Here is a 27789-nt window from a genome sequence, read left to right as displayed (position 1 = left end):
TGTTTATATTTTTTTAGTATCTTTATTGTTTTATGTTTCAGTCACTAGAACCAAACAATAATATAAAATAATGAAATATAAGTGAGAAAAAACTAAATAAATATGACGTTATTTTAATATAATGTGCTTATTTTTCCAAAGTAAACAAAACGTCACTGAAAGCACGTGACAGAGCATGTGATTGGTGGGCGAGGCTTGGCTAGGCAGGCGGAAGAAGCCCTGCTGTTTTGGTCACATTCTGTCGATAGGCAGAAAATCGAGGAATGGAGACAGAAAATCGCAAGGTGAGTGAAAATGACAGCACACACTGAGTATTTAGCACACTGAAAAATATGGTAAGACATATAGCAGCAGTTATTGGTTTCTTTGTGCCTGTTATATCGGTTGCTTTCTGTGTCAGAGTCAAAATGTGGCGTCTGACGGTGAAAGCTGGAGAAGACAGACTGAGAAACAAGAGTTTCAGTTTAGTAAAAGTCAGAATTAGCTCAGTTTCAGAGAGGCAGGTCAGTTTAAAAGAGATAAACGGGTTGTTTACACGGCTGATAACACTCTGTCACAGTGCGGTGTTGTTGGCAGGCCTGTGAGCCGTTGTGTTTTAGGGAAATGAACCTGATTGTCAGCTCTGTTAAGACCAGTTTGTACATTAAATGCAGCTGGTAGCTAAACCACTGAGTAATTGAGTCTGATCAGTGAATCAAGTATGACATTCCAGTGCCAACGCCCCCACTTAAAACCCCCAGTTAATACACCCATAAATAAAATCATATTTAACATTTAAACAATACTTAGATGTGGAGGTAATATAGCTAAAGACAAAAAACTAAAGAACTGTTTAAGCATTATTTACAAAATGTCATTAAACACATTGTAAATTAATACTACAGTCATCCAAACTATGAAGAAAAACATATTATAAAATTTTCAAAGTAGCATCTATTGCTTAGATAGAGCTAGTTTTGCACATCTTGGCTGGAATTTCTAAATCAGCTTGATGAGGTAGAGTCACCTGGAATGGTTTTCAGTTAACAGCTGTGCTGAACTAAATTTCTTGCCTCTTAATGTGTTTGAGAGCATCAGTTGTGTTGTGAAGAGGTAGAGTTGGTATAAAGTAAATAGCTCTATTTGAGTAATGTTCTAATTCATATTATGGCACGAACTACTGATCTAAATAAAGAAAAAAATAATTTAGGAAATGAAGCTCAGTCAATCCTAAATATTTGAAGAACTTTTCCCCAAGTGCAGTTGCAAAGATCATCAAAATCACTGGCTCTCATCAGGACTGCCCCAGGAAAGGAAGACCAAGGATAAGGATAAGGTCAGGGTCATCAGATCACAAATTAACAGCTCCCCAGATAGGAGCCATCTAATGCTTCACAGCGTATTTTGGTTTGTTAAACACTTTTAAGTTACTAGATGATTCCTTATGTGATCCTTCATAATCTGGATGACTTGTGTATTCATTAACAATGTAGAAAATAAAAACATTGAAAAGAGAAGGTGTGTCTAAGCTTGGACTAGAACTGTATGTTTAATGTAAACCAAACAAAGGTTTTGCGCACAATGATCCATACCTACTTTAAAGCATGGAAGTGTTAAGGTTAACATGTCATGTTTAGCGGCTGCTATGTTGCAGGAAGTCCAGGCAATCTCTCCAGGACAGATTCTACTATGGCTTCCTTATTGTATCAGAGCATGCTTTAGGAAAACATGAGACTGCATGTGTAAAAAAATAAATAAATAAACTAAAGTTGAAGCAGATATGGGCCCTGCATCAAGGAATGGCCCATTGAAAGAAAGTGTTCAAGTCAAAACTTGGATCAGTTCAGTGTATATTTTTGTTCATTAGAAATGGCACAGTACCTGGTGGATACTGAGGTCCACCACTGAGCTGCCATGCTGACCCTCAGTAACAGTACTTTCCCTTAGTGTTGCCACTCACCCAACACACATGTGAGTGTGAGTCATGAGCTAAGTTGTCCTGAACTGAAATCTCATTTGAAGTTTAAAGGTGATGTGTGTGTGTGTTGTTTAATCACAGCTGATCTTTGAGAAGGAGGGGGTTTACCTTCACACAAATGCCAAGAGGAGTAACCAAGACACAACTATTCCTGGATTCATCCGTATTGTAGAGAAGGTAAGGGGCTGATAGGTAGTAGTTGTACATTAATGATATCTAAATACAGCTCTGAAAAAAAAAAAAAAATTGAGTAAAATGAACACTGTTGTTTTATTCTAAAAAATACAAAAAATTCCAAATAAAAATAGTCATTTAAAGCATTTATTTGCAGAAAATGAGAAATGGCTGAAATAACAAAAGATGCAGAGCTTTCAGACCTCAAATAATGTAGAGAAAACAAGTTCATATTCATAAAGTTTAAATAGTTCAGAAATCAATATTTGGTGGAATAACCCTGGTTTTTATTACAGTTTTCACGCATTTTGGCATGTTTTCCTCCACCAGTCCACTTATGCCACTCCTGATGGAAATATTTAAGCAGTTTAAGTGGTTTGTGATCATGCATCCTCCTCTTGATTATATTCCAGAGGTTTTCAGTTCTCAAAAAACCCATTTTTAAGTGGTCTCTTATTTATTTCCAGAGCTGTATTTGTATTGTATTGGTCCTGAACTCAATAGCAGTTACACAGTTACAACCATTATATTCCAAAAAATGACAGTGATAGAAATATATACCATAAACGTTATATAATGTGCTGTACAATACAGAATTCAAAATAGTTTAATAATGGGAGTTGCACTTACTCTAGATCCTGTACAGATGCTATAATTAGAAATATGTGTAAATGTTAAGAGACACAATTCTTCACACTATGACAGTATGATTACTGTTTGTTTACTGCATTTAACATGTTCCCAAATACCTTAAAATTAAGATTTACAAAATCCCTGCATGGTGCTGCTTTAAAAGATTATTTTTTACATTTTTAACCGAGTAATAAAAGTCTGTTTTATATTTTAAAAAATAATCCTGCTTGTTTATATTATTTAAAAAAATTGCTTTAAATAAAAAAAATGTTTAGAAAATAACTGCTTTGTGAGAATATGATGATATATTCTGGCATTATGATGCTCAGATGCTCTTGGAATATAAATCTTGAGAATTTAGATAAAACAGGTTTTCTTTTTGAAGTTAAAATCTAAAGGTATATCATAATAGACCTAGGTTTTTCAATGTACCAGTCCAACCTCTTGATTTTGTATTGAAACACAATGAAAATGAAAAAATGAAAAGCAATTGTTGTTGTTTATTACAGTTTTCTTATTGGTACATTTTTTTAAATCCAAATTCTCAAAAATCAGTGAACTAAATTTTCAAGTTTTCTTAATTCCAAATATCAAGCTGGCCAAATAATGTCCTATTTAAAATCCTTGAGTCTCCAAAATGTCAACTTTACAGAAGAAGGAAAATACCTTAACTTTCAGTGGACATCAATGATAAAGACTTTATTTCAGGTCATTTTGGTGCAATTCTATTGCTCCATTCATCAAAAGTTGAATAAATAATTGATAATCCAGAGGGAAAAATGTGTTTTAGAATTACATGTGTTTCTATTATGTTTAAATTCGAACAGGATGGAGAGTCAGTATTGGAGTGGAGCCCTGTTCAGGATGATGGGAAAAACGCACCTGCTGTCTTTTATGCCAAAAAGGTTATTACGTTATTACGTCATTACGTTATGAATGGAAGTTTACTCTATTAAACCTAATAACTTAATTTTCCCTCATCCCTCTCTTTGCTTTTTTGTGTTGTTATAAAAGGATGGGGAAGGAGGAGAGGAGGAAACCAACTTTGACCCGGGGTATGAGCCAGACTGGGCCGTTATCGGCACAGTGAAGCAGAACCGAGAAAAAGAGAAAACACCCGTCAGAGACACAGGTACTGTTCATCTGCGGTTTATAGAGTTTCACACTCACCAGGAAACAGAAAAGTGTTATTAGTTACGCTAATGGCCAAAAATACCAGCATCTCTGCACTTCTTTCAAAAGATGCACCACTTCTCCCAGTATATTTCTTTACAGTTAAACAAACTTGGCGTTTGGTTCTCGTTTGTTTCTATATTTTGCATCAGGACAAAGCAAAAAAAACAAAACAAAAAAAAAGTTAAATGGGATTACATTCCACAGAAAACCCCAGAAGTGGACTTGAAAAAATATTGGCACCTTTTTGTGAGAATTATGAGAAATATTTGAATATTTGAATTTCAATCATGTAATTTTTCTTTAATTAGTGATTATAATAAGTTTTAGGAGGTGGTAATATTGAGATCACATGTTTAGCGAGTTTAAATGAAGAAAAGTTGACTCAGTCATAGTGTCTGTGTACCACACTACGCATGGAGAAACTACAAAAGAGTAGGGCTGGGTATCGTTCTTAAATTTTCAATACCGATACAGATATTGACAATTTCAAAACGATACCCACTGTATATTAGTATCTTTGTATATTAATATTTCAGGAGAGAGAGAGAGAGAGAGAGAGAGAGTCGAGTTAGCCAGAGCAAGCACCTGAGATTTTAGCACAGCGGCAGTGTGTCAACAGTTTGAATGATCACCGCTAACAGGCTCACCACATTTCTGCGTGCGCTCTCCAATTGTGTGTGTCAGGGCGCCATCGTGGTTGTTTTTACATCGTTGTGTACACTCTCCGCGTTTGTCGTGTTTTTTTTTTTGTTTTTTTTGTTTTTTAACCTTTCGGTACTACATTTTGGTCGGTGCCTGCGAATTTCGATACCCAGCCCTACAAATGAGTAAAGAATTATTTGACCAGGCCCCATTAAGATCAGGCCGAGCCTCTTGCATTCAGCCCAGGCTTGGTAGCTTAGGGTTAAGAAGCATTTGAGAGAAGATCAAAATGCTATAGAGACCTATAATGTGTGACTGAAGAGGCAGACAGAGGCTGGCAGACATGGTTGTACCCTGTGGAGAGAAAGAAGACAGTGCGACGGTTGATGGGAGGTGGCAGAAAGAGGGAGGAGCTGATCTGGTAATCATGGTCAGGGGGAAGAGTGTAGTGGCTGGCCACCACTATTGATCCTCCAGCAGGAGAGCATTCTGGTTCAGGATCAAATCAGCCAGTGATTGGTGGTGGCCACCTGATGACACAAACCCCTGGCCAAAGGCTCCAGTCATTGGTAAAAAACTGTAGGAGAAGGATTCTAGGATGTTAACAATATTTTTAATTTGTACTTTTTATTAATTTATGTTTTAATCTCATTTAAATATTATTTTAGAAATTCAGACACTGCAGTTATCAGCTTTCCATTTAGGCATCAGTTCTGCGTGTGACGTTTGTATAAGGCACCAGCCTAGTCTGCCCTGATTGGCTAGACACAGCATGGCATTCCAGTGTTGCATTCAAGTACAATGCAATCCAGGAAGCTTTGTGGCATGCAGCAGCTTTCTCCACTGAATTGAATAGGATGTGTTAAGGTAAAAGTGCAGGTGAAGGCACACCCCAGTTGCACAATGTTCTGAGAGAAGTGGATTTTGCATTTTCTTAAAGAAGTACAGGGGTGCCAACATTTTGGGCCGTGACTGTGTTTCAGCAGGATAATGAATAGGGCTGGGGTAGAGTGCTTTTATCTGCATTATTAACTAGTTTCTCTTCAGATTTATTTTCATGCCCAGATTACATTGGTAAAAGGTCATCAGAGATATCCAGGTTTTTATTGGAAACCTGAATAGAAAAGACACTACACATGCAGTATACTATATGAATGAAAATATTGGGTAGCTTTAATGACATCCCATTCTAAATCCACAGGCATTCATTTTGAGTCTGTCCCTCTGTGCAGCTCTAACAGGTTTGGAACTCTGCACTTTAAAACATTTCTGCTTTGTAGATTAATACTAAAATCATCCAAACTATGAAGAAAAACATATGCAATTATTTAGTCAACAAAAAAATGTTAAACAAACCAGTGTCATGGTAGGGGTGTGGGAGGAGCCAAGTGCGGAGATATAACGAAAAGGGTTTTACTATAATTATGTGTGCATCAAAGAAAAAGGGGAAAATAAACAAGAGAATGCCCTTTCGGCGCAACAAAGCTAACTAAATAATGCCTCTGTTTGAAATAAAATAAAGACAGAAATAGAAACAGAAATTCAAGAAAATTAAATTATTTTCTTTTCTCCTCAGCCTTGCAGGCTTTCCCTTATCTTTTCTTTCTTGCCTGGCAAGCTTTCTTTTATTTTCTGTTCTATTATTTTGTTTTCTTTTCTTCCTTTTCTTTTTCCCTTTTCAGCCTTGCAAGCTTTCTTTTATTTCTTTTCAGCCTTGCAGGCTTTCTTCTTTTATGTATTTATTTATTCTTTCTTTTCAGCTTTGCAAGCTTTTTTTTTTTTTTTTTTTTCTTTTTAGCCTCGCAGGCTTTCTTCTTTTATATATTTTTTCTTTTCAGCTTTGCAAGCTTTCTTTTCTTTTTCTTTTTTCTCAGCTTTGCAAGCTCTCTTTTATTTCTTTTCTTTTTCAACCTTGCAGGCTTTCTTTTATTTTTTTCTTTTCAGCCTTGCAGGCTTTCTTTATTATTTTTTTTTTTTTTCTTTTCAGCCTTGCAGGCTTTCTTTTATTTTTTCTTTTCAGCTTTGCTCCGTGGAGCTACCGTTTACCGGTCACAGGGCATGAAGTCTGCGACATCAGTCTGCTGGAAGCTCGCCTTTTTAAAGACGGTACCACAGCTGAGGCTGATGACGCGTGATTGGCTTCAGGTGGCCTTAATGATCCCTGTTCTAATGAACTCTCAGCCAGTTCCCTTCTTACCACCTTGGTGGGTTTATGGCGGCCTCTGGTGGCCGCTGCGGGAACTGGCTGAGCCCTAACAACCAGATATTATTATTTATATTTTAGATTCTTGCTTAGAAGGCAGCTTTGCACATCTTGGCATTTAACAGTAGCATTGGCATTAACAGCTGTGCTGAACTTTTCAAGAGTTAATTACTTAAGTAATTACTCAAGAGTTGTAAAGAGGTAGAGTTACAGGTTTACAGGGAATAGCTCTCTTTGAGTAATGTATTAATCCATATCATGGCAAGAACTACTTAACTAAGTTAAAAAAAATACTTTAAGAAATGAAGGTCAGTCAATCAAGACGTTTGAAAGTATCCTCAAGAGAGTCACAAGACCATCAAAAATGTTATGATGAAACTGATTCTCATCAGAAAAGAAAGACCAAGAGTTACCTCTGTTGCACAGGATAAATGAATCAGAGTTACCAGCCTCAGAAACTGCAAGTTAACAGCTTAACCCCCGATAAGAGCACCTAAATTCTTCACAGAGTATTTTGGTTTGTTTAACATTTTTAGATTTACTACATAATTCCTTATGTGTTCCTTCATAGTCTGGATGCCTTCAGTATTAATTTACAATGTATTTAAATTTTAAAACACTGGAATTGAAGGTGTGTCCAAACTTTTAATTGGTCTATGTTTAATATTTTGCCTGATTCTTTGTCCTGTGATCATGTTTCTGTAAAGCTGCTAAATATCACTCACAGTTTATGCTGGAATATTTAGGAGGGAAGAAATGTCATTAAATGTCTTGTTGCAGTGGTGCCATTTTAGTAAAGTACAACACTGGAGTTTTGTGAACTCTTTAGATTCACCTATTCTTTTACTTATACAGTTGCAAGAAAAAGTATGTATTTACTTATACATATATTGGGATTACTTGGATCAGATCAGATCAGATCACAGTCACAACAATAGACAAACACAGTCTGCTTAAACTAATACCACACAAAATATATGTTTGCATGGTTTTATTAAACACAGAATGTTAACATTCACAGGGAGGGTGGAAAAAGTATGTTAAGCTTTGGATTTAATAACTGGTTGACCCTCTTTTGGCAGCAAAAACCTCAACCCAACGTTTCCTTTAGTTGCAGATCAGACCTGAACAACAGTCAGGTGGAATTTTGCACCATTTCTCTTCACAAAACTGTTTCAGTTCAGCAATATTCTTGGGATATCTGGTGTGAATCGTTCTTTTGATGTCATGCCACAGCATCTTGATTGGGTTGAGGTCAGGACTCTCCAGAAGGTGTATTTTCTTCTGTTGAAGCCAATCGGTTGTTAATTTAAATCTATATTTTGGGTCATTGTCCTGTTGCATCATCCATCATTTTAGCGTCAGTTAGTGGACAGATGGTCTTAAGTGTTCCAGCAAAATATCTTGGTTAACTTGGGAATTCATTTTTCCTTTGATGACTGCAATCCATCCAAGCCCTGAGGCAGCAAAAAAGCCCCAAACCATGAGACACTGTCCACCATATTTCACAGTTGGGATGAGGATTTGATGATGGTGTGCGGTGCCTTTTTTCTCCACACATAGCGTTGTGTGTTCCTTTCAATAAACTCAATTTTGGTTTCATCTGTCCACAGTATATTTAGCCTGTACTGCTGTTGGACATCCAGGTGGTCTTTTGCTGCAAATATGCAGCAGTGTTTTTTATTGGACAGCAGTGGCTTTCTCAGTGTTGTCCTCTTATGAACTCCATTCTTGTTTAATGTTCTTCCTTATTATAGATTTGTCAACAAAAATGTTAGCATGTACCAGAGATTTCTGTTACTCTTTAGCTGGCACTCTAGGACTCTTCCTCACCTCATTGATCATTCTGCGCTGTGCTCTTGCAGTCATCTTTACAGGACGACCACGCCTAGAGAGAGTAGCAACAGTGCTGAACTTTCTCTATTTGTAGACCGTCTGTCTTACCCTGGACACATGAACATCACTGCTTTTAGAGATACTTTTGTAACCATTTCCAGCTTCATGCAAGTCAACAGTTCTTGAATGTAGGTCTTCTGAGAGCTCTTTTGTGCGAGGCATGATTCGCATCAAGCAATGCTTCTTAAGAACAACAAACTAAAAACTGGTGTGTGTTTTTTATAGAGCAGGGCAGCTTTAACTAACACATCAAATCTCATCACATCCTGATTCCAATTAGCTTTTAGAAAAGTCATTAGCCGTGGGGTCCACACCATGTTCAATAAAACCATAAAAACAATTTTTTTTTTTGTGGTATTAGTTTAAGCAGACTGTGTTTGTCTATTGTTGTGACTTGGATAAAGATCAGAACACATTTTATGACCAGTTTATGCAGAAATCCAAATAATCCCAAAGGGTTCACATACATTTTCTTGCAACTGTATACATAAAGGCAGACTGCATGGCTAGGTTCATGATTTTATACACCTATGGAAATGGGACTTAATAAGACAGCTGTATTTAATAATCAACAGATGTTCCAGTAGTTTTGTTTATGTACTCTTGTGTATAAACCAGCATCAGTGTGTGACAGTTGTCAGCAAAGAGAGTGGCTTTCCTGTGTCACTTACTGTGGCTGGGTCTATAGCGAAAGTCACAAAAACAAAAACCTCAAACTTCCTCAACATGTGACCTCTGGAACCCATATTGGTCTACACACATTCACACCCTCTCCACACACACAAGTCACACAAATTTGTCTTGAGTTAATTACTTGAATATCTTGCCTCTTAACGTGTTTGAGAGCATCAGTTGTAAATTTGTGAAAAGGTAGAATTGGTATACAGTAAGTAGCTCAATATGAGTAATGTTCTACTTTATTAAGTGAAGAAAAAACGTTGAAAGTCTCAAGTGTGGTTGCGACGACCGTTAAAAACATTATAATGAAACTGGCTCTCATCAGGACCGCTCCATGAAAGGAAAGGTGTGTCCAAATGTTTCACAGTGCTGCTTCTGAGCAGACTGCACTCTAGGCTGAGCTTCTTCACTACTAAACTAATTTTAATAATTGAAGTCTTAACAACTTAAGTAGCCTATTGGATAAATTCAGACTGTTTGTCTTAGGTTGTTTTTTTTTTTGTATTTTTGACCCAGATTTAAGCCTCAAAAACGTAGACACACAGTTGGTGATCAGTTATCTGTGACGCTGACAACTGTATCTCTGTTCTCAGGTCATTGGGGCTCGTTCTCGCTGCCTCTGTCGGAGCTGTACTCCCTGCGTCGTGCTCGCTTCTCTCTGGGCAGGAACTTCATGGTGTTGACTAGTCGAGGGGGTGACCCCCTACCCCCGCTGCACTTCCACCGGGGCGGCACCAGAGAGCTGTTCCGCGCCATGCAGAGATACATCAGACTCGTCCCGTCAGTAACTTTTCTCACTCTCTCTTTCGCTCTCTCTCCCAGCATTCTAATTTTTATATAAAAAAAAAAACATTTATCATAAAAAAATAAATAGTTGCATCAAGATAAAACATAAAGGTTACCTGGAACAATAAATGATTTTGAGGAATATGGTTAATATTAATTAAACTACACATACAAAAGTAAGACTTAACTAATACATTCAATATGCTTTATCAGTATAAATAGTATTTACTGTGGCTTAAAAAAAGTAAAAATTCATACCCCTTGAATTTACATTTTGTCACCTTACAATCACAAACTTAAATGTATTTAGATTTAGATTGAGATTTTAGACCGCATTACACCCGCCCAGTTTAAAATGATTCTTCCGCATGCTCTGTGCAGTTACCCATTCTCAACAGAGAGGGCCCTAAATTCCAAAACTTACAGACATCAGCTTTAAAAGGCCAACACAAAGTTCACATACGTTTGAAGGGGAATGAAAATGATACATGGTTTTCAAAATTTTCTAAAAATTTGATGTGCAAAAGTATTAACCCACTTTTACTCTGAACTCCCTAAAGAAAATCTAATGCAATCTAATAACTTAAAATAGTTAAGAGTCCAGCTGTGTGTAATTTAGTCTCAGTATAAATATAAACACCTGTTCTGTGAAGAGCAAAGAAATTGCTCTGGAAGAGCTGCAGAAAACCATTATTGAAAGAAAGACAGAAGAAGTGCTGTTTCCAGTTTGCCACAAGCCATGTAGGGGACACATCTAATGTGGAAGAAGGTGCTGTGGTCAGATGAGACCAACGTTGGAGTTTTTGGCTTAAATGCAAAGCACAGTATGTGACAGAAAATTAACATTGCTCATCATCCTAAGCTCACCACCCTTCTGTGAAACGTGGTGGCGGCAGTATCATGCTGTGTGGATCCTTTTCTTCAGCAGGGACAGGAAAGTTGGTCAGAGATGGATTGAGCTAAATACAGGGTAATCCTGGAAGAAAATGTCTAGAGACTGAAACATACAGCCAGAGCTACAGTAGAATGGTTTAGATCAAAGAATATTAATATGTTAGAATGGCCCAGTCAAAGTCCTGCCCTAAATCTCATTGAGCTTCTGTGGCAAGATATGAAATTGCTGTTTACAGACCCACTCCATCTAACCTGGCTGAGCTTAAGCTAATTTGTAAAGAAGAAGAATGGGCAAAAATCTAAAATTTCAGTCTCTAGATACACAAAGCTGATAGAGACATACCCCAAAAGACAGCTCTAAGTGCAGCGAAAGGTGGCTCTACTAAGTATTAATATGGGGGCTGAATACTTTTGCATGTCACAGTTTTTAGATTGTTGATTGATTCAAATTTTAAGAACCATGTATCATATTTTGGTTGTAAGGTAACACAATGTGAAATAGTTTAAAGCAGGGGTGTCCAATTTTTGTTTTTGTTGGGGCCAGAAAAAGAAATATATGTACAGTCATGGGCCACAGACTCTAATAAAACAAATAATTAAATATACTACTTTTAATAATACATTTTCCTGATTACTATCATTTACACATAATTTTACTTGAACCTTTATCTATCTTTGACAGTTTTGTGTAAACTAAGATTTTTTCATGTTGATGTTTCGTTTCATAATGTCTCTAAATATTATTATACTCCTTCATTACGACAACTGATTCCTGACAAATTAAACATACACATTACCCTCTGAACTCAGTTAAAAATAGTAATTTTCCCAACGTCCCTGAAATTTTCTCCATTTAATGTCCATTTTCCATTTCTTTGGAGTTGCCATGTTCTCCCAAAAGCTCAGGAACATTAAAGCAGCACTAGGTAGGATTTCCTTGATTTCTGATCTTTTAAAGAAGTAAAATTACAGCTTGAAACTCATTGCAGCGCTCCATTAAGATGTAATAGGAGGAATAGCGGTGCTCTCGTGTCTGTGCCGGAGCTCCTATGAGCTCAAACCAGACTCTGTAAGTTTTCCGAGGCGGCCGCGACCAACGCTCGCGAGAACTGCGACCTGCTTTCCGACCTTTAGTTCTAACAGTTCTAAAAGGACTACTTGTTCATTCTTTACAAACTAACATACAGACACTCTGGCAGAAGCTGGAAAGAGACTGAATATGTCTGTGAAAGCCAGAAAACGAGAAAGAGAAACTAATCCGCCTGAAACATTTATTACACTCTACAACTGTAGGGGGAGCCCACGAGCACAAAATCTCAATCCTACTTAGTGGAGCTTTAATGAAGGCATAATAAAGGAAGGAAAGAAAATGAGGAGCGTTTTAGATTGGGTTTATATGATAGTGACACCTAGCGTTCAAACTTTGAATCTCACATTATAAAAACCTGCTTAAAAGTGGGTCAACTTTCATTTTATTTTTGTAAAATACCTTGTGGCCCATTTAAAAAAAGAACAGAACGCAAATGGCCCCCGGACCGTAGTTTGGACATCCCTGGTTTAAAGGGTATGAATACTTTTGTAAGCCACAATAAAAAGTAGCTAGTAAAGCATAGATTAGTGTAGGAATACTGTATATTTTGAGACTTTATAGTTTAACACTGTTAACAACTGCTCCCCTCTCTCTGTCTCAGGTCTCCTGTGGATGGACGCCTGTTCCTGGCGTATCCTCATGACTCTGGCGCCCTCTCCCAGTCATTTGATGAGCTGCAGCTCTTTGATGATGGCAGTTCAGACCTGGTCTCAGTGAGTGTAAATGTGATTTCCTGTAAATACAGAACAGCTGCTTTCTTTCTTCTGAGGCTAAGGGCTCCTCTTTTTTCTTTTTATGTACAGAGGTTCATTCAGGACCCCTACGCAACCACATTTGGGGGATTCTCCAAGGTGACAAATTTCTTTAGGGGGGCACTGAGACCCCCAGAATCACCACTACACTCCCGCTCACCACCAGAACCAAACTCAGCCCACCCACCTGATGACGAGCCAGGCTTTGAGCTCATAACCTGTGTAAGTAGTGCGTAAGAAAGTAATTAAAAAACATGTAAACATCTTTGTAAAGTTCCCTTATATATTTTGTATAAAAGTCAAAGATGTATTGGATTTTGGTAAAATGGTTGTTCATATGGTTCTAGATTTTTATGATCCGTTTTAGGTACTTTATAACACCAAAAAGGAGTCTTACTCTTTTTATGACTTAAAGAATCCCTTTTATGTACATAATATGCATGAGTAGGAAAAACAGAAAACATTTTTACATTGAAAAAGTTGTAGTAATAGTTCTTAATGTTTTTTTTATTTCTAAAGGTTTAATTTAAGAGCATTCTTTTAGTCTGTTCTTTATGAAATGTTCACAAGGATAATTGTCTTTTTTTATTTTTTTTGACTCAAAAGACAGTGGGGGCTCATTAATATGACTACCATATTTTTCGCACTATAAATCGCACTGGATTAAAAGGTGCACTATCAATAAACGTCTATTTTCATACATAAGGCGCACTGAATTTTAAGGCTTATTATTTTTATAGTCAAACAAGCACTGGAGCACAGTTTACACTGATTTCTCTCCTGAAAACTGTTTATTTGGGTGAGTAAAGCACTTACATTTATTTACAGTTAGCTTATATTTCCAGATTTTCACAAAGACTAGCCAGAGTGTTTTAGTGAACCAGGTAAAAGATATTAGCTAGCAATTCATCCCACGTAGTTTGTTTTTAACACAGTAAACATGCAGGTTACAGTCCAATATACTCACCTCTGAACAGCAAAAGAGCTAGCGCGGTTAGTAGCTAATGCTAAAACTGCTCCAGCAGTGCTAGCCAGGGTTAGCAGCAGGCTACAGGCTGATAATACTCACCTCTGAACAGTACAAGGTTTGCGGCTAATGCTAATACTGCTCCAGTCTCTTGCACTTAAAAAAAAAAAAAATCACATATATAAGGCACACCGGATTATAAAGCACACTGACGATTTTTGGGAAATTTAAAGTGTGCCTTAATTTTAAGTGTGCCTTATAGTGCGAAAAATATGGTATACTAATCAAATAAGTAAAATAATTAGTTTTTACTGTAGATGGAGTAATAAGACTGGGCCATAGTTCTGCTGACTAACTTTATTTTAACTAAAGGAGAGAGAACAAAAGTAACAGTCAATAAGCAGTAATTTTCTCCTAAAATGGTGATTCCACTGGCAGAGACACTTATCCACTGTCCACTCCAAACTCAACCGAATGTGAATTTTGACAACTGATTCAGCTTTAGTTTTAGTCTTTTGACTAAAATGTATAATAGTTTAAGTCACATTATTATCATTTATTATTATTATTCATTATACTTATTATTAGTTTAAGTCTAGTTTTAGTCTATGAAACATTTTATCTAGTTTTAGTTGAATGAACAAAAGTATATATTAGGTATTTTTTTTATTGTTTTTGTGTTTTATAATTGTGATATTATTTTAAGACTATTTATAGCTAATGTTTATTGAAATATTAAACATAGTTTAATATAGATGTAATGAGAATGTGTTGCAGACCTGTAATTTAGTAATTAATGTATATTAAAAAATTAATATACATCTTTATTTTTTTAAAAAAAAAATAAAGTTTTTTTTTTAAATGTTGTAAAGCAACTGACCTGTAAAGATAGTTAGACAAATAAAGCCAAGTTTCTGAAATTTTACAGAATTTCTACTGAGTTTAATACTAACATTACTGGCTTTCATTAGCCTAGCCTTTCATTACTTTACAACTATATTTCCGAAAATCATCCAGTCCAGAAACAGCTGTTCTGCTGGTGTGTAAAGTCACTAGTAGGCTGTGGGTATACTTTACAAACAGCAACATATCTTATACAATCCACTGTATTTATAATAACTTACTGTACATATTATTTCCCTATTAGTCAGTCCTTGACATTTTTATTTAGTTTTTGTTTGTTGATGAAAAAAGTGTGGTAAATGTGATCATGGTCCTTGTTTTCAAGTATTAATTTTTATTTAGTTCTCGTTTTATTTTTGTCATAAAAAATCGGTCGTTAACAAATATTTTCAGGAATTGCCGGAAGTAAATTACCGCAACTTAACCCGCAAAAGCTTTAATTATCAATTTAACTATTTAAAATACACATCCCCTAATTATCCCCATCCACTCGTATCACAATATGTTTTTTAAAAGTATTTTTTTTTTATGTGCAAGCAGGGGGCAGAGTTGGGACCCCGGCCAAAGGTGACCAGGGGCCAGCCTCTGGATAACTGGGAGCAGTTTCTCGACCCGGAGGGGCGCGTCACAGATCCACAGAAAGTCAAGGAACTGGTGTTCAGAGGGGTGAGTAGATAATTACACTATGAACACTCCTTTTTATTCATTTTTTACTCTTGTGAACAGACATCAACTGTAGGAAAAAGGTTACAGTTTGTTAGACCTTTATTCCATTGTAAACCGTATGCATCCAAGGTATTTCATGTTTTAACTGTAGACTTTGTTTAATTTTTTAATATACATTAATTACTAAATTACAGGTCTGCAACACATTCTCATACATCTACCTGTCTCAATTTTGCTTCACTGGTGTTTCATTAAAAAATTCTAACCATTTGTTCCTTAGCTCTAAATTACTGGGCAAAGCATACAACACTGATGTGTTATTTGCACAATATTTATAGGCCAAGGTGGGCGAGGCCATGAATACTAATTCGCTGGTTGATGTAGACACGAGTGATTTTCCTGATCGACTCGATCAAGTTTTTTTTCTTCTTCTTTGCAGCATCATATAAAAACTCAGAGAGACCTGCATTTCACAAACAACAAGGACTGAGAGCTTATAATGTTTCTCAAACAAAGATTTGATGGGATTTAATTTCTCCCTCTGTTGTGCAAGTAACGATCAATGATTCAATGAATCAGGAGGGATCTTAGAGAGTAAAGAAAAACAGTTTAGGACTAAGCTGGACATCCGTGATCTCCGATTCCTCAGGCAGCACTGCATCAAGTACAGACATTTATCAATAGCTGATGGGGCCACATGGGAAGGGATTACTTTGGCAAAGCTTTGTCAACAAGCTCTACAATACAGAGTTACATTCAAAAATACCACCTAAAACTTTACTGTATAAAATAAAAGCTTTATGTTAACCATGTCCAACATCTGCATCAAATTATCTGGGCTCAGATGCTCAGGTCTGGGTTGGACCATCACACAAGGCAAATGTGTACTGTTGTAAGTCAAATCAATATTCCAGATCTTTTTTGGATAAAAATGCACACTGTTTGCTTCAGACCAAAGACAAAAGGACCATCCAGACTGTTATCAGCAAAAATTCCAAAAGCTAGGTTCTGTCGTGGTACAGTTAGGTCAGTACTATTTTGTGATTGCAGCATTAATGCAGACATGTACATTTAGATCCTAGAGCAACATATGCTGCCTTTTAAGACCACATCCTTCCAGGGATTCCATGCATTTTTCTTTCAGCAAGACAATGCAAAGCCACATGTTGCCTACATTCCAAAGGCATGGTTGCAGAAGAACAGGGGATGGGTGATGGTCTGGCCTTCCTGTAGTGACCTCAATAGAGAATGGGTTGCAGGCCTGAAATTGATGTATATTAACAAATTAATCAAAACATGAAAAATGCATTTTCCACCCCATAAATTAAACTTAAATATTGATTTATCAGGTAAAATGCTTATTTACATACAAAAGAGCACAGTTAATGGCTTTATAAATATCTTTGAAGTTTTGGTAATGAAACATTTTTATATGACATTTTTACAACAGAAAGAAAAAAACAAAAAGTAATAAATGCAAGCGAGTGAGTAAAATGGCCACAGGAGTCAATTTTTTTAAACACTGCAAAGTGTCCACTCTTAAATCCAGTTTTGAGCTCTGACAGGACTAAAGGAAGCTTTTCGTTGTGTAAAGATTATTTGTTGTTTTCATCTTCTAGGGCATCATTCCATCTCTGCGGAAAGAGGTGTGGAAATTCCTTCTAGGCTTTTATCCCTGGAACAGCACAGCCAAAGAGAGGGAGGATATTATTCGGGTGAAAACGTGAGTGAGACTGCAGTCACAGCGTTATAGATAGTACAGCTGTTTTTTTTAAGTGCTTTTAATGACTGTAGAAGGTGTTGCTCCCTCTCTTCTCTGCAGGGATGAGTATTTCAGGATGAAGGTTCAGTGGAAATCGGTTAGTGAAGAGCAAGAGATGAGAAACTCCCTCCTGAGAGGATACCGCAGTCTCATTGGTTAGTTCACATGCTTGTTAAACCTCTGAATTTGTCGAGTTAATTCCACCACTCTTTAGCTTGGTCTGTATAGTGAAACTGTGAATACTGTATCAGAATCTAACTCAATTAAAACATCAGAAACTGTACTTTAGTGACAGTATGGGTATTACATCACAATCTAACTCAATAAAAAAAGCAGAAACTGTACTATAGTGACAGTATAGGTTTTATATTACAATCCAACTCAATTAAAAAAGCAGGAGTTGTACTATAGTGACAGTATGGGTATTATATCACAATCTAACTCAGTTAAAAGAGCCTAAACTGTACTATAGTGACAGTTATGGGTATTATATCACAATCTAACTCAGTTAAAATAGCATAAACTGTACTATAGTGACAGTATGGGTATTATATCACAATCTAACTCAATTAAAAGAGCAGGAACTGTACTATAGTTACAGTATGGGTATTATATCACAATCTAACACAATTAAAAGAGCAGAAACTGTACTATAGTGGCAGTATGGGTACTCTATTCAAATATAACTAAATTTAAAGACCAGAAAAACTGTACTATAGTGACAGTTATGGGTATTATATCACAATCTAACTCAGTTAAAATAGCATAAACTGTACTATAGTGACAGTATGGGTATTATATCACAATCTAACTCAGTTAAAATAGCATAAACTGTACTATAGTGACAGTATGGGTATTATAGTACAATCTAACTCAATTAAAAGAGCAGAAACTGTACTATAGTGGCAGTATGGGTACTATATTCAAATATAACTAAATTTAAAGACCAGAAACTGAGTACTGTATCCTAGTCCAACTCAATTCAAAAGGCAGCTAGCTACCTTATTATAGTTAAAACATGTAATGTGTCACAATCTAATTTAATCAAAAGAGGAAACCTCTCGTGATAGTATGTGCATCATTTCACCCTCTAACACAAAAGAGCAGAAAGTGTACTGTAGTAAATATGTAGATATTGTGTCACTATCTAAGTATACTTTAAGGAAAGTTTAAATTCTCACTGTCTGTGTTGGAGCTGTTATGTTTAGTAAATCCCTGTGTTTTAATTGGTCAGAGCGGGACGTTAATCGCACAGACAGACAAAATTCCTTCTTCTCTGGAAATGAAAACCCGGGCCTGAAGCTTCTCCACGATGTACTGATGACCTACTGCATGTACAACTTTGACCTGGGTAGGCCTTTTTTTCCCCCACACTCTGCAGTTACACATCTCTACCACTGTGTGGCTCTGTTTCAGCATTAATCTCACCGTGTCTCTTTTTCTCTAAAGGTTATGTGCAGGGTATGAGTGACCTCCTGGCCCCTCTTCTCTTTGTCACCCAGAATGAAGTGGAGTCCTTTTGGTGTTTGACCGGGTTTATGGACCTAGTGGTCAGTCCGATTTTATTATTTTTTTACAAACAGTACCCTTCAAAATGTTGGGAACTCTTTAAATTCAGTGGTTTTTAATTATTTTAAAATGTTATGTATTGTAGATTAATACTAAAGTCTAGACTGGAGTTGTTATACACTGAATAACCCTATTTGAGTAATGTTTAAATTAGTGCTGCGCAGTATGACCAACAATGTATATCATGTTTTTTTTTTTAAGATTCTGGTGGTTTTACGATATTTCACAGTATTTTCATTTTATCTTATTATTATTTAGTTTTTTTGCAAGACTGAGCTTTTAATATAGGTTTGTGACTTTACCTGTATTGTTAGTACATATATCAAACACTACGGCTTTAAATTAAGGCTTTGATTACTATTGGGCTTCCTTTGTCCCACAAAATGACACAATATATGAAGAAATCAGACTTTATTATCAGAAAAACAGCTGAAGAATGTGAACAATAGACCTTAGAAATAGATACGTAACAACTTTATCACAGCTTCCTATGTAAAACTAGCTAAATATTTTAAATAGCTTCATAAACAATATAAATAGACATAAAATAAAATACTTAATGTTTAAGAATCCAAAAGAGATATTTCTCAAAGCTCTATTGCACAATACATTGTTATTGTAGCCATTAGAGGCATTACAGTATTAAAACCAGCCACAAATAAATTCAAGTCAGTGTGCATTAAAATTGTCCTTAAGCTACAGTATTAATATATTTTATATATAAGGGCTATAGTTACTGCTCTTGAGTTATTTTTACACCTTGTATTCAGAGTTTTAGGGAGTTAATGAAGGAATAAATGTGTTGAATAAGTTATTCTGTACCCAGGACAGTTTCTGGACTCATCTGGGGGACTAGAGGAACTTTTCTCCGAGCTGTGGATTTATTGTGTGATTCCATTCGTCTCTTTTTCGAGTGAATAATTGCTGTTTGTAGTTGTTTTACTATTTTACTCAAAAAAAAAAACACATATAAAGTAAAGAACAGCAGCAGGAGCTCCTCAGATAAAGAGCTGTTCTCATTTTTCTCCAGGCAGGATGGAGCGTTTGACTCAATTGAACTACTGGCATTTAATGATATTTCTGACCTCTTTTTTCAGCACAAGAACTTTGAAGAGTCGCAGGAGGCCATGAAGCAGCAGCTTCTTCAGCTCAGCCTTTTACTGAAAGCACTGGACCCTGAGCTCTGTGACTACCTGGGTGAATAAAATATACACTTCATTACACACATGTTCAGATTATATTAACCATTTAGGGCTGCAGGCATTGTTTTGAGGTTATTATGGTTCTCCTGCTTGTTCTGATGGTTTTCTGTGTTGGTTCTCTGGGTCAGATTCTCAGGACAGTGGATCTCTGTGTTTCTGCTTCCGCTGGCTGCTCATCTGGTATAAGAGAGAGTTTTCCTTCGAGGACATCCTGAACCTTTGGGAGGTATGGCAGCAGACTATACACTGTGCCATTTCATATTGTACACTACGAATTGTGACATATTAATATCATAATTAAATCATCCTTATTGTGATAACTGTGAAGTATTTTTGTGTAATTGTTTATGTGCAGTTTTTATGTTTTTATGCATGCACTAAATATTCTGCATTTTAATAATAGTACATTAAATTACATTTATTACTACATTACATTATTATTTTTATGCTATTTTATGTCTTGGTAAATTATTGTTGTTTAATTAAATTAAATAAACTGATATATTTTTCGCACTATAAGGCGCACATAAAATCCTTTAATTTTCCCAAAAATAGTCCGCCTTATAATCCGGTGAGCCACATGTATGAATTTTACCAGTCAGGTTGTAAGAAGCAGTAAAGCCCCTCCACTGAAGTGCAGCATTATAAAAGAGTTTTAGTTTAGTTTATTAGCTTTAGCTGCTATGCGAACCGTTAGCTAATTTCGCCCTGGCTTACTGGAACACTCAGAGTTCCTCAATGTTGTAGTATCAATGCGGCATTTACTAGCGCTAACCACGGCTAGTGCTAGCGGTTAGCCGCTAATGGTGCTGCACTCAGCCTTATTGGAAATCTGTAAATCTAAGCTTACTGTAAATAAATGGAAGCATTTTACTCACCCAAATAAACAGTTTTTTAGTAGAGAAATGTGTGTAGATTAACATCCTGCACTTGTTTGCCATATCACCCACACCAACACACACACAGACACACACAAACAAACTTAAAATATCTCTTGAAATTGTGTAGGTTCTATGGACACGTCTTCCTTGTGAAAATGTCCACCTGCTGATGGCCTGCGCAATCCTGGAGTCTCAGAGGGGGGAGCTGATTGGATCGAACCATGATTTTAACACAATACTGAAGGTGTGTGTTGTTTTGTGGTAACTGTATATGTGTAAAAAGATTCTTAAACTCGAATTTAAAAAATTTCTAAATTATCTTTTTTTGTTATTTTTAAGTAATTATTTTTCATTTCTGTTTTCTTAGAGAATAATATCTCTTATTAATATTTTTACTTACCACATCTGCATTTATGCCTTAAAGATGATTAGCATTACAATGGATTATAGTTATTTTTTTAAACTAAAACTAAACATTGCTCTTAACTAACAAAAATAATGCTGAATTGTGCAGATTAATTAAATAATCATATAAAAATGACAGTAATAAATGCACATTGATCCAGATCGAACACCTTGTTATTCCTTTCATTTAAAGTGAGCGTTTAATTGTATTTGTATTTGTGTGTGTGTGTTATGCAGCATATTAATGAGCTGAACATGAAGCTGGATCTGCAGACAGTGCTGCAGGGGGCAGAGGGCATCTACCTGCAGCTTGCCCAGTGCAAGGTGAGAACACCTACATCTGCACCTAACACTGTAGAAGGGAGGCAGTAGGCCTATAAAGACCAGCCTTTATTAATGCTGATCTCATCGCTGTACAGTAAATGTTATTCAGTTATAGCAGCAAATTTTAAGAATGATATTTAGTGTTTACAAATCAGCAGTTTCAGAGGAAAATGATAAAAATTCTTACCGTTTAATAGAAGTCAATGTAAAAATATTTTATTCCAAATTCAATTGGAGTAATTTTGGAAAAATGAAATTCTTAAAGACTAAAGTTCAACTGAAGGTATGGGGTTAGACTTGCAGTGTCTATATCTTTCACCCTTATCACACCTGATCACTTCATGGGATTTATCTTACACTCATTGATATCTTACACAGTCTCAAACAGTCGCAAACAGTCTATTTTCACACTTTCTGCAATAATGGGTCTGGAAGTGTGATGTGTTCAAGTGTTATTTTTGGTGTATTGTAACCTTGGCAACGGAAAACACAGGTACGCCACTGATTGGAAACAAAGTAGACAGACGTCAAACACTGGATAGAGTTCTCTGCCCAAACCGCACCTCCCTAGTTGCGTAGCTCCCTCGGGTTGTCAGACTGACACACAGTGTTTTTTTTTTTTTATCCTTTTCTGCCCCAACACCAGGAGAGTGAACTAGCACATTCCTTTTTTTGACCTGCTGTGGATGTAGCATTACCAATACCTCAACTCACAGATGTGTTGACTGACATCAAAGTGATATGTAGAGAGAGCTCCATCCACACACACAGAGAGCACATGTGACTTGGCTCCTGATGGCAAGCAGCATAACCAAGATTCAAACCAGCAATCTCCTGATCATAGTTGCACCATCTTATACCACTGAACCACTAGGAGCCTTCTGGTTAGCAACCTTACAGAAGTTCAGTGATTAACTGTTCAGCAGAGAAATAGCCAGCTTAATGGCTTCAAAATACTGTTTGCATGCTGCTGTCTATATTGGCAACCCAGGGTGTAGAAATTGCGCTGAGGGAATGGTGGTGGGCAGATGCAGAAAATAAAACCCACTCAGATTTCCGTGATCCACTGTGATGTTCAAATAAGAACACATTGGTTGGAGCTTTGCTGACAAGAGCTGCCAGTGCTTAAACTCATGTTTACTTACTTAATATATTATTACTTAAAATCTAATGATGCTGATATTACACTGCCACCAAAAAAAGATCACATATTCAATAATTCATTGGTACGCCTTTAGCTTTGATTGTGGGACGCATTCACTGTGGCACTGTTTCAATAAGCTTCTGCAACGTCACAAGATTTTTTTCAATTCAGTGTTGCATTCAATTTTCTAATTAAAGATCTTGCAGCATTGATGATGGTAGAGTCTGACCACTGCACAAAGCCTTCTCCAGCACATCCCAAAGATTCTTAGTGAGGTTAAGATCTGGAAATGATGATCTCCTGCTCCCTGAATCCCTTTCACAATTCCAGACCCATGAATTCTGGCATTATTATCTTGGAATATGCTCGTGCCATCAGGAGAGATTGGAATATGGAATAACCTGGAATAACCTGGTCTATATTCAGTATATTCAGGTAGTCAGCTGACCTTATTCTTTCAGCACATACTGTTGCTGAACCTAAACCTGACCAACTGCAGCATCTCCAGATCGTTTGCTTAGTTAAGTGCCAGGCAGTGTATATAATATGATCATATTACAAGTTACTACAGAAAATATAATCCTTAATATTTCTTTAAAGGATCACCATATTACCCCTCAATAATCACTCACTCTCTTAATGTCCAGGAGCTGTCGGTAAAGGTGCAGGAGGTTCTGGGGCTGTACGTCGCGTCCAGCTCAGAGGAGGGGAGTCCAGATTTAGAGCCCAAAGAGACGGACACTCTGCTCAGCCAGGCCGAGGCCAGAGGAGCATCGTCCTGTCAGACCAGCAGCAGCTATACAGCATCCCCCCGCCCCCCACCAACCTACCCCTAATTTCCTTAACACTACCAGGAATGTTCAGTGTTCTCCCAACTCATCTTTATCTGTTTGTGTGCTACATCTGTAATGTTACGGAGCCCCATATATATATTTTTCTTTAATTCATTATCTCAAATATTTTCCCTTATTTATATATAATAAAAAATCCTTTCAGGTGCTCCGTAATAATGTACACTCCAGTTACCTCAATCAACAACTTGATCCCATTTCTTTACAAATTCACTACTAGCAAGCTAATTAGCAGCTGCTGTATTCTGTACAAAAATAATTAATTAATTGAGTGACTATATAATCTGCTCCTGAGGCATTACACTAACAGTACAAGTTAAACACAAAACATATTTAAAAAGTAGTTCCGGTTACTTTCACCTGGGAAGATTCTATGATTTACTACAATAGAGACAAACAAGCATGTATTATTCCCTCTGAAAATCTAGTGCCATTTGAAAATTGTCAAATATGCACATTTCTATTAAAAAATGTTTTACACAAGTGTTAGGAAAAGACACATTGTGGGAATGTCTTCTTAAAGTTGGTTTTAACATGGAAAATGTGTTCCACATAATTTAACATATAAAAGCTTCCCATTTCTTTACATAATTGGAAACAAGCAAAGGAAAGTAAGAAAAGGAAACAAAGGAAAGCTTCAACAAAAAATACATTAAGTAAGATTGTAAGTACAGTTAGTAAGATTGGACAAGATGGGGGACAATGCAATTCCACTGAATTGTACCTGTGAAAAATAATTTTGCCTTAATACACTGGTGACAAATTAGTATGTATTCTTCCATTTGGAAAACTAAAGCCATTTATAATATAATTCTATAAAAATGCATATTTGGCATATATATATATATATATATATATATTTACTGTAATTTATAAATAAGTGTGTTAATCATCTAGTAATATGATACAGATCTGCACAATACAGCTAATACAGTAACAGTAAATGAGATTAGACAGGATGGGGGAAAATGTAGTTCCCCTAAATTTTACCTGTAAAAACTCCTTTTGCTTTTAACACACTTGTGGTGTATATATGTTTCCATCTGAAAAATAGTGTCATTTATAGTTTAACAAAAATACATACTTGGCATACAAATCTTCTCTGCAGCCAGTACACTAATATTTATTTGTAGATTTAGCTTCTTTTCTCTTGTGAAAACTTCATGTGTTTACCACACTAGTACCAAATTAGCAAATGTTCTTCCCTCTGGAAAAGCAGTGACATTTAAAATTCAATCTCACGAGTGTTGGGGTTGAACAGACTTGTAAAAGCTGTTCTTATGAAATTTTAATCACGAAAAAGTAGTTCTGGTTACTTTCACCTTACTTCTGCTTGCTTCTTCTTTCTGGTGTTGATGTCAAGTCTGTAAAAAGGTCATATATTTTACTACACTACTGGTAAAAATATAAGTATATATTCCCTCTAAAAAAACATAGTTTTAATACAAAACAAAAGAAAATGTATACCCTTTACCTTATAAAATACATATTTTCCGTACACACTTTACATGCATGTTATAATTACATGCATTGTTTCAAGCTAGTTTTGAGTTGATTATTAGTTATAATTCAAGAAGTATAACACAGTTGTTGTTCAGGGTAACTGATCGTACACTAAAGATCAGAGAGAGATCAGATTGGAAAACACTGGAAACATTCCTGTTACATAACAGTTACATAACATAACTGTAGTAACTGCAGGACAAGAGCATTAAAGAAGTGTTAAAGAGCAGATACGTGCTCTGTAGAAGCGTGCGTGTATTATTAATATGCTAAATTATATTATTGCAGGGATGTTGGTGGGAATGAGTGAATGCTGTACTTTATTATACTGTATTTTCTTAAGAAGGGCAGAGTAACTAAAACACACATAATTATTATTATTATTATTGTAATTCTTGTTATTGTGAGTAATGTATGTGAATGATGGGGCATTGTGCTGAGAGCGTAGTGAGTATAGAGGATGAATGTACTGTGTAGCGATGTTGCGCGAATGTGCTTTTGTGACGCTGCTTGTTTGCTGTAATGGATTTCAGCGGGATTCAAAGCTAGCTGAAGTTATGTGTTAGCATTATGCAAATGAGATTATGCTAACAAGCCACTGTTAGCTTTCTTCTGAGCATTTCTGGGTGGAGCGCTCCTGTAACGTTTCTGCTTGCTGCTGTTCAGTTATTGTTACAGAGCTGACTGAGTGAATACCTTACTGACGACTTTTATATGTAGCATTTATATCCCACCATGATCTCTTTCTCCCTTTCTTTCTCTCTCTCTCTTTCTCTGCAAGTATTTCTTTCTGTCTTTCAGTAGGTCTGTCTACAGGTCTGTCTTTCTCATTATAAACCAGTTTCATTTAGGGTCTATTTCTGTAGATCTGTTTCTCTCTCTAATATTATGTGTTTCCCTCTTCCTTTGTCTCTCGTTCTTTTTTTCTAAATCTCTCTTTTTTCTCTCTCTCTCTCGCATTATGTCTCTCCCTTTCCTTTTATTTTAATCTCTCTCCCTCTCCAACTCCCAGTATTTCTTTCTGTCATTTCGTAGGTCTATCATTAGGTATCAGCCTCTCAGTATCTGTCTTTCTCTTCATAAACTGGTTTCTGTCTGTTTTTTGCTCATTTTTTTTCTATGGATCTATTTGTATCTCTCTTTTTGCTTTGGTTATATCTTTCTTTCTGTATTTCTCTCAGTTTTGTCTCTTTTAGTTTTTGTCTCATTCTGTTTCTATAAATCTCTCTTTATCTCTTTTCTCTCTTGCAGTATGTCACTCCCTTTCTTTTTCCTCTAAATCTATCTCTCTTCATATCTCTTTCTGTATCTCACTCAGTATCTCTTTCTTTCTTAGTTTTTGTCTGTCATTATTTTTCTCTAAATCTCTCTCTTTTCTCTCTCGCAGTGTGTATCTCCCTTTCCTTTTCGTTTAATGTCTCTCTCTCTTTGAGTCTTAGTCATTCTCTTTTTTTTTCCCTAAATAAATATTTTTTCTTCAATTCAATTCAGAGAAGCTTTATTGGCAGGACCACAGTAAATGACAGTGTTGCCAAAGCATTGATTGATTAATTAATTAAATAATTAAATAATTATTGAAAACATCAGTTAACATCAGTGCATACATAAACAGTTCATTAAGGTTAATTGGACATTAGTTACCATTGTAATTGTCTGTTTGGATATCTGGGTAAATTATATTGAAAAAATATGATCTATATAATAGTTATTTTATCTCTCTTTCTGTATCTCTCTTAGTAGGTCTGTCTGCATGTCTCACTTTCTCTGTATGTCTCTCTCTGTGTTGTAGACTTTATCTTTTTTACTGTTTCCCTTTTATAAACTCTCTCTCTCTCTCTCTCTCTCTCTCTATCTCCCAGTATGTCTCTCCCTCTCCCTTTGTTTCTGTCTGTCTTTGTTTTTTTTTCACTTGTTATTTCTCTCTTTTTCTCTCTCTCTATCTCTCTCTCCTCTCCTCTCCCTTTTTGTTTCTTACTCAGCGTTTATTTCACTTCATCTTTCTTTCTGCAATCCTCTTTCTCTCTCTTTTTTGTTCTCTCTTTTTTTACATAATTTTGTTTAAGAGGTTATACACACAAACACAGTCTAACATCCTCTACAGAAACACTCTTCTGCACATTTTTTACACAACTACTGTTCATTCACTCAATTTATCATTTACAAAAACAATACAACATAATACATTATATATTAAGATTATGTTAAATGTATTGTTTTTTTGTGTGTGTCTAAATTCAGTTTATAAATGAAAATGGAGCCTAAAATGAGCAGAAACTAAGATCTATACTATAAGATCTATACTATCATTTACACTCAGAACATTAACAGCCTGTCCTCTGTTTCCGTTGGTTGTTATTTTAACTGTTGTTAGATGTGTGTTTATTTTATTGATTGTATTATTAATCTGAATAAACAGAGTTGCTGGAGTTGGTGTTGGGCCTGTGAGGAGGTGTTGTAATGTTATACAGTGTTTCTCCTGAAGCGTAACTGCTCTCCCTTTCTCTCGTCCTCCACAATCTGTTGATCTCTTACAGACTCATGAATAATGAAGTGTGTTTCTGGCCGGATGCACGTCGCGCTGTCTGCCCCTCTTTCACACCGCCAGATAAAGCCTCATTATTAGCCATTAGCCTAAGGATTACCCTGATCCCTGCTGTCAGATTAGAGCTCTCTTACTTTATACACATGTAGTTCCACTGAGTAAAGTCATCCTATTGGAGCTGCTTGGTAA

General features: G+C 36.1%; 1 protein-coding gene and 1 long non-coding RNA gene across 3 annotated transcripts; both read left to right on the top strand.

The window, feature by feature from the left end:
• The first annotated feature begins 189 nt into the window (after positions 1 to 189).
• Positions 190 to 23627, top strand: tbc1d17 (TBC1 domain family, member 17). 2 transcript variants are annotated; one of them, XM_022673878.2, is made up of 17 exons: positions 190 to 284; positions 2039 to 2134; positions 3592 to 3669; positions 3779 to 3896; positions 9953 to 10139; positions 12731 to 12842; positions 12933 to 13103; positions 15292 to 15417; positions 17037 to 17140; positions 17240 to 17334; positions 18414 to 18530; positions 18629 to 18729; positions 19846 to 19945; positions 20079 to 20176; positions 20959 to 21075; positions 21474 to 21560; positions 23352 to 23627. In XM_022673878.2, exons 1-17 carry the CDS (start codon positions 264 to 266, stop codon positions 23538 to 23540), a joined length of 1917 nt encoding a protein of 638 aa, XP_022529599.2. In that variant the 5' UTR covers positions 190 to 263; the 3' UTR covers positions 23541 to 23627. The 2 variants fall into 2 exon arrangements, with proteins under 2 accessions (XP_022529599.2, XP_049323918.1); XM_049467961.1 differs by having other exon boundaries at positions 15289 to 15417.
• Positions 23628 to 23632: 5 nt separating this feature from the next.
• Positions 23633 to 27484, top strand: LOC125784430 (uncharacterized). The gene is made up of 2 exons (XR_007427227.1): positions 23633 to 25364; positions 25402 to 27484. It is a non-coding gene; the product is annotated as an uncharacterized LOC125784430 (long non-coding RNA).
• The last annotated feature ends 305 nt before the right edge of the window (positions 27485 to 27789 follow it).

This window comes from Astyanax mexicanus, chromosome 19 (genome assembly GCF_023375975.1).
Source record: "Astyanax mexicanus isolate ESR-SI-001 chromosome 19, AstMex3_surface, whole genome shotgun sequence".
Taxonomy (NCBI): domain Eukaryota; kingdom Metazoa; phylum Chordata; class Actinopteri; order Characiformes; family Acestrorhamphidae; genus Astyanax; species Astyanax mexicanus.
The sequence above is the reverse complement of the archived record's forward strand: the minus strand, read 5'-3'. Positions and strand labels throughout refer to the sequence as shown.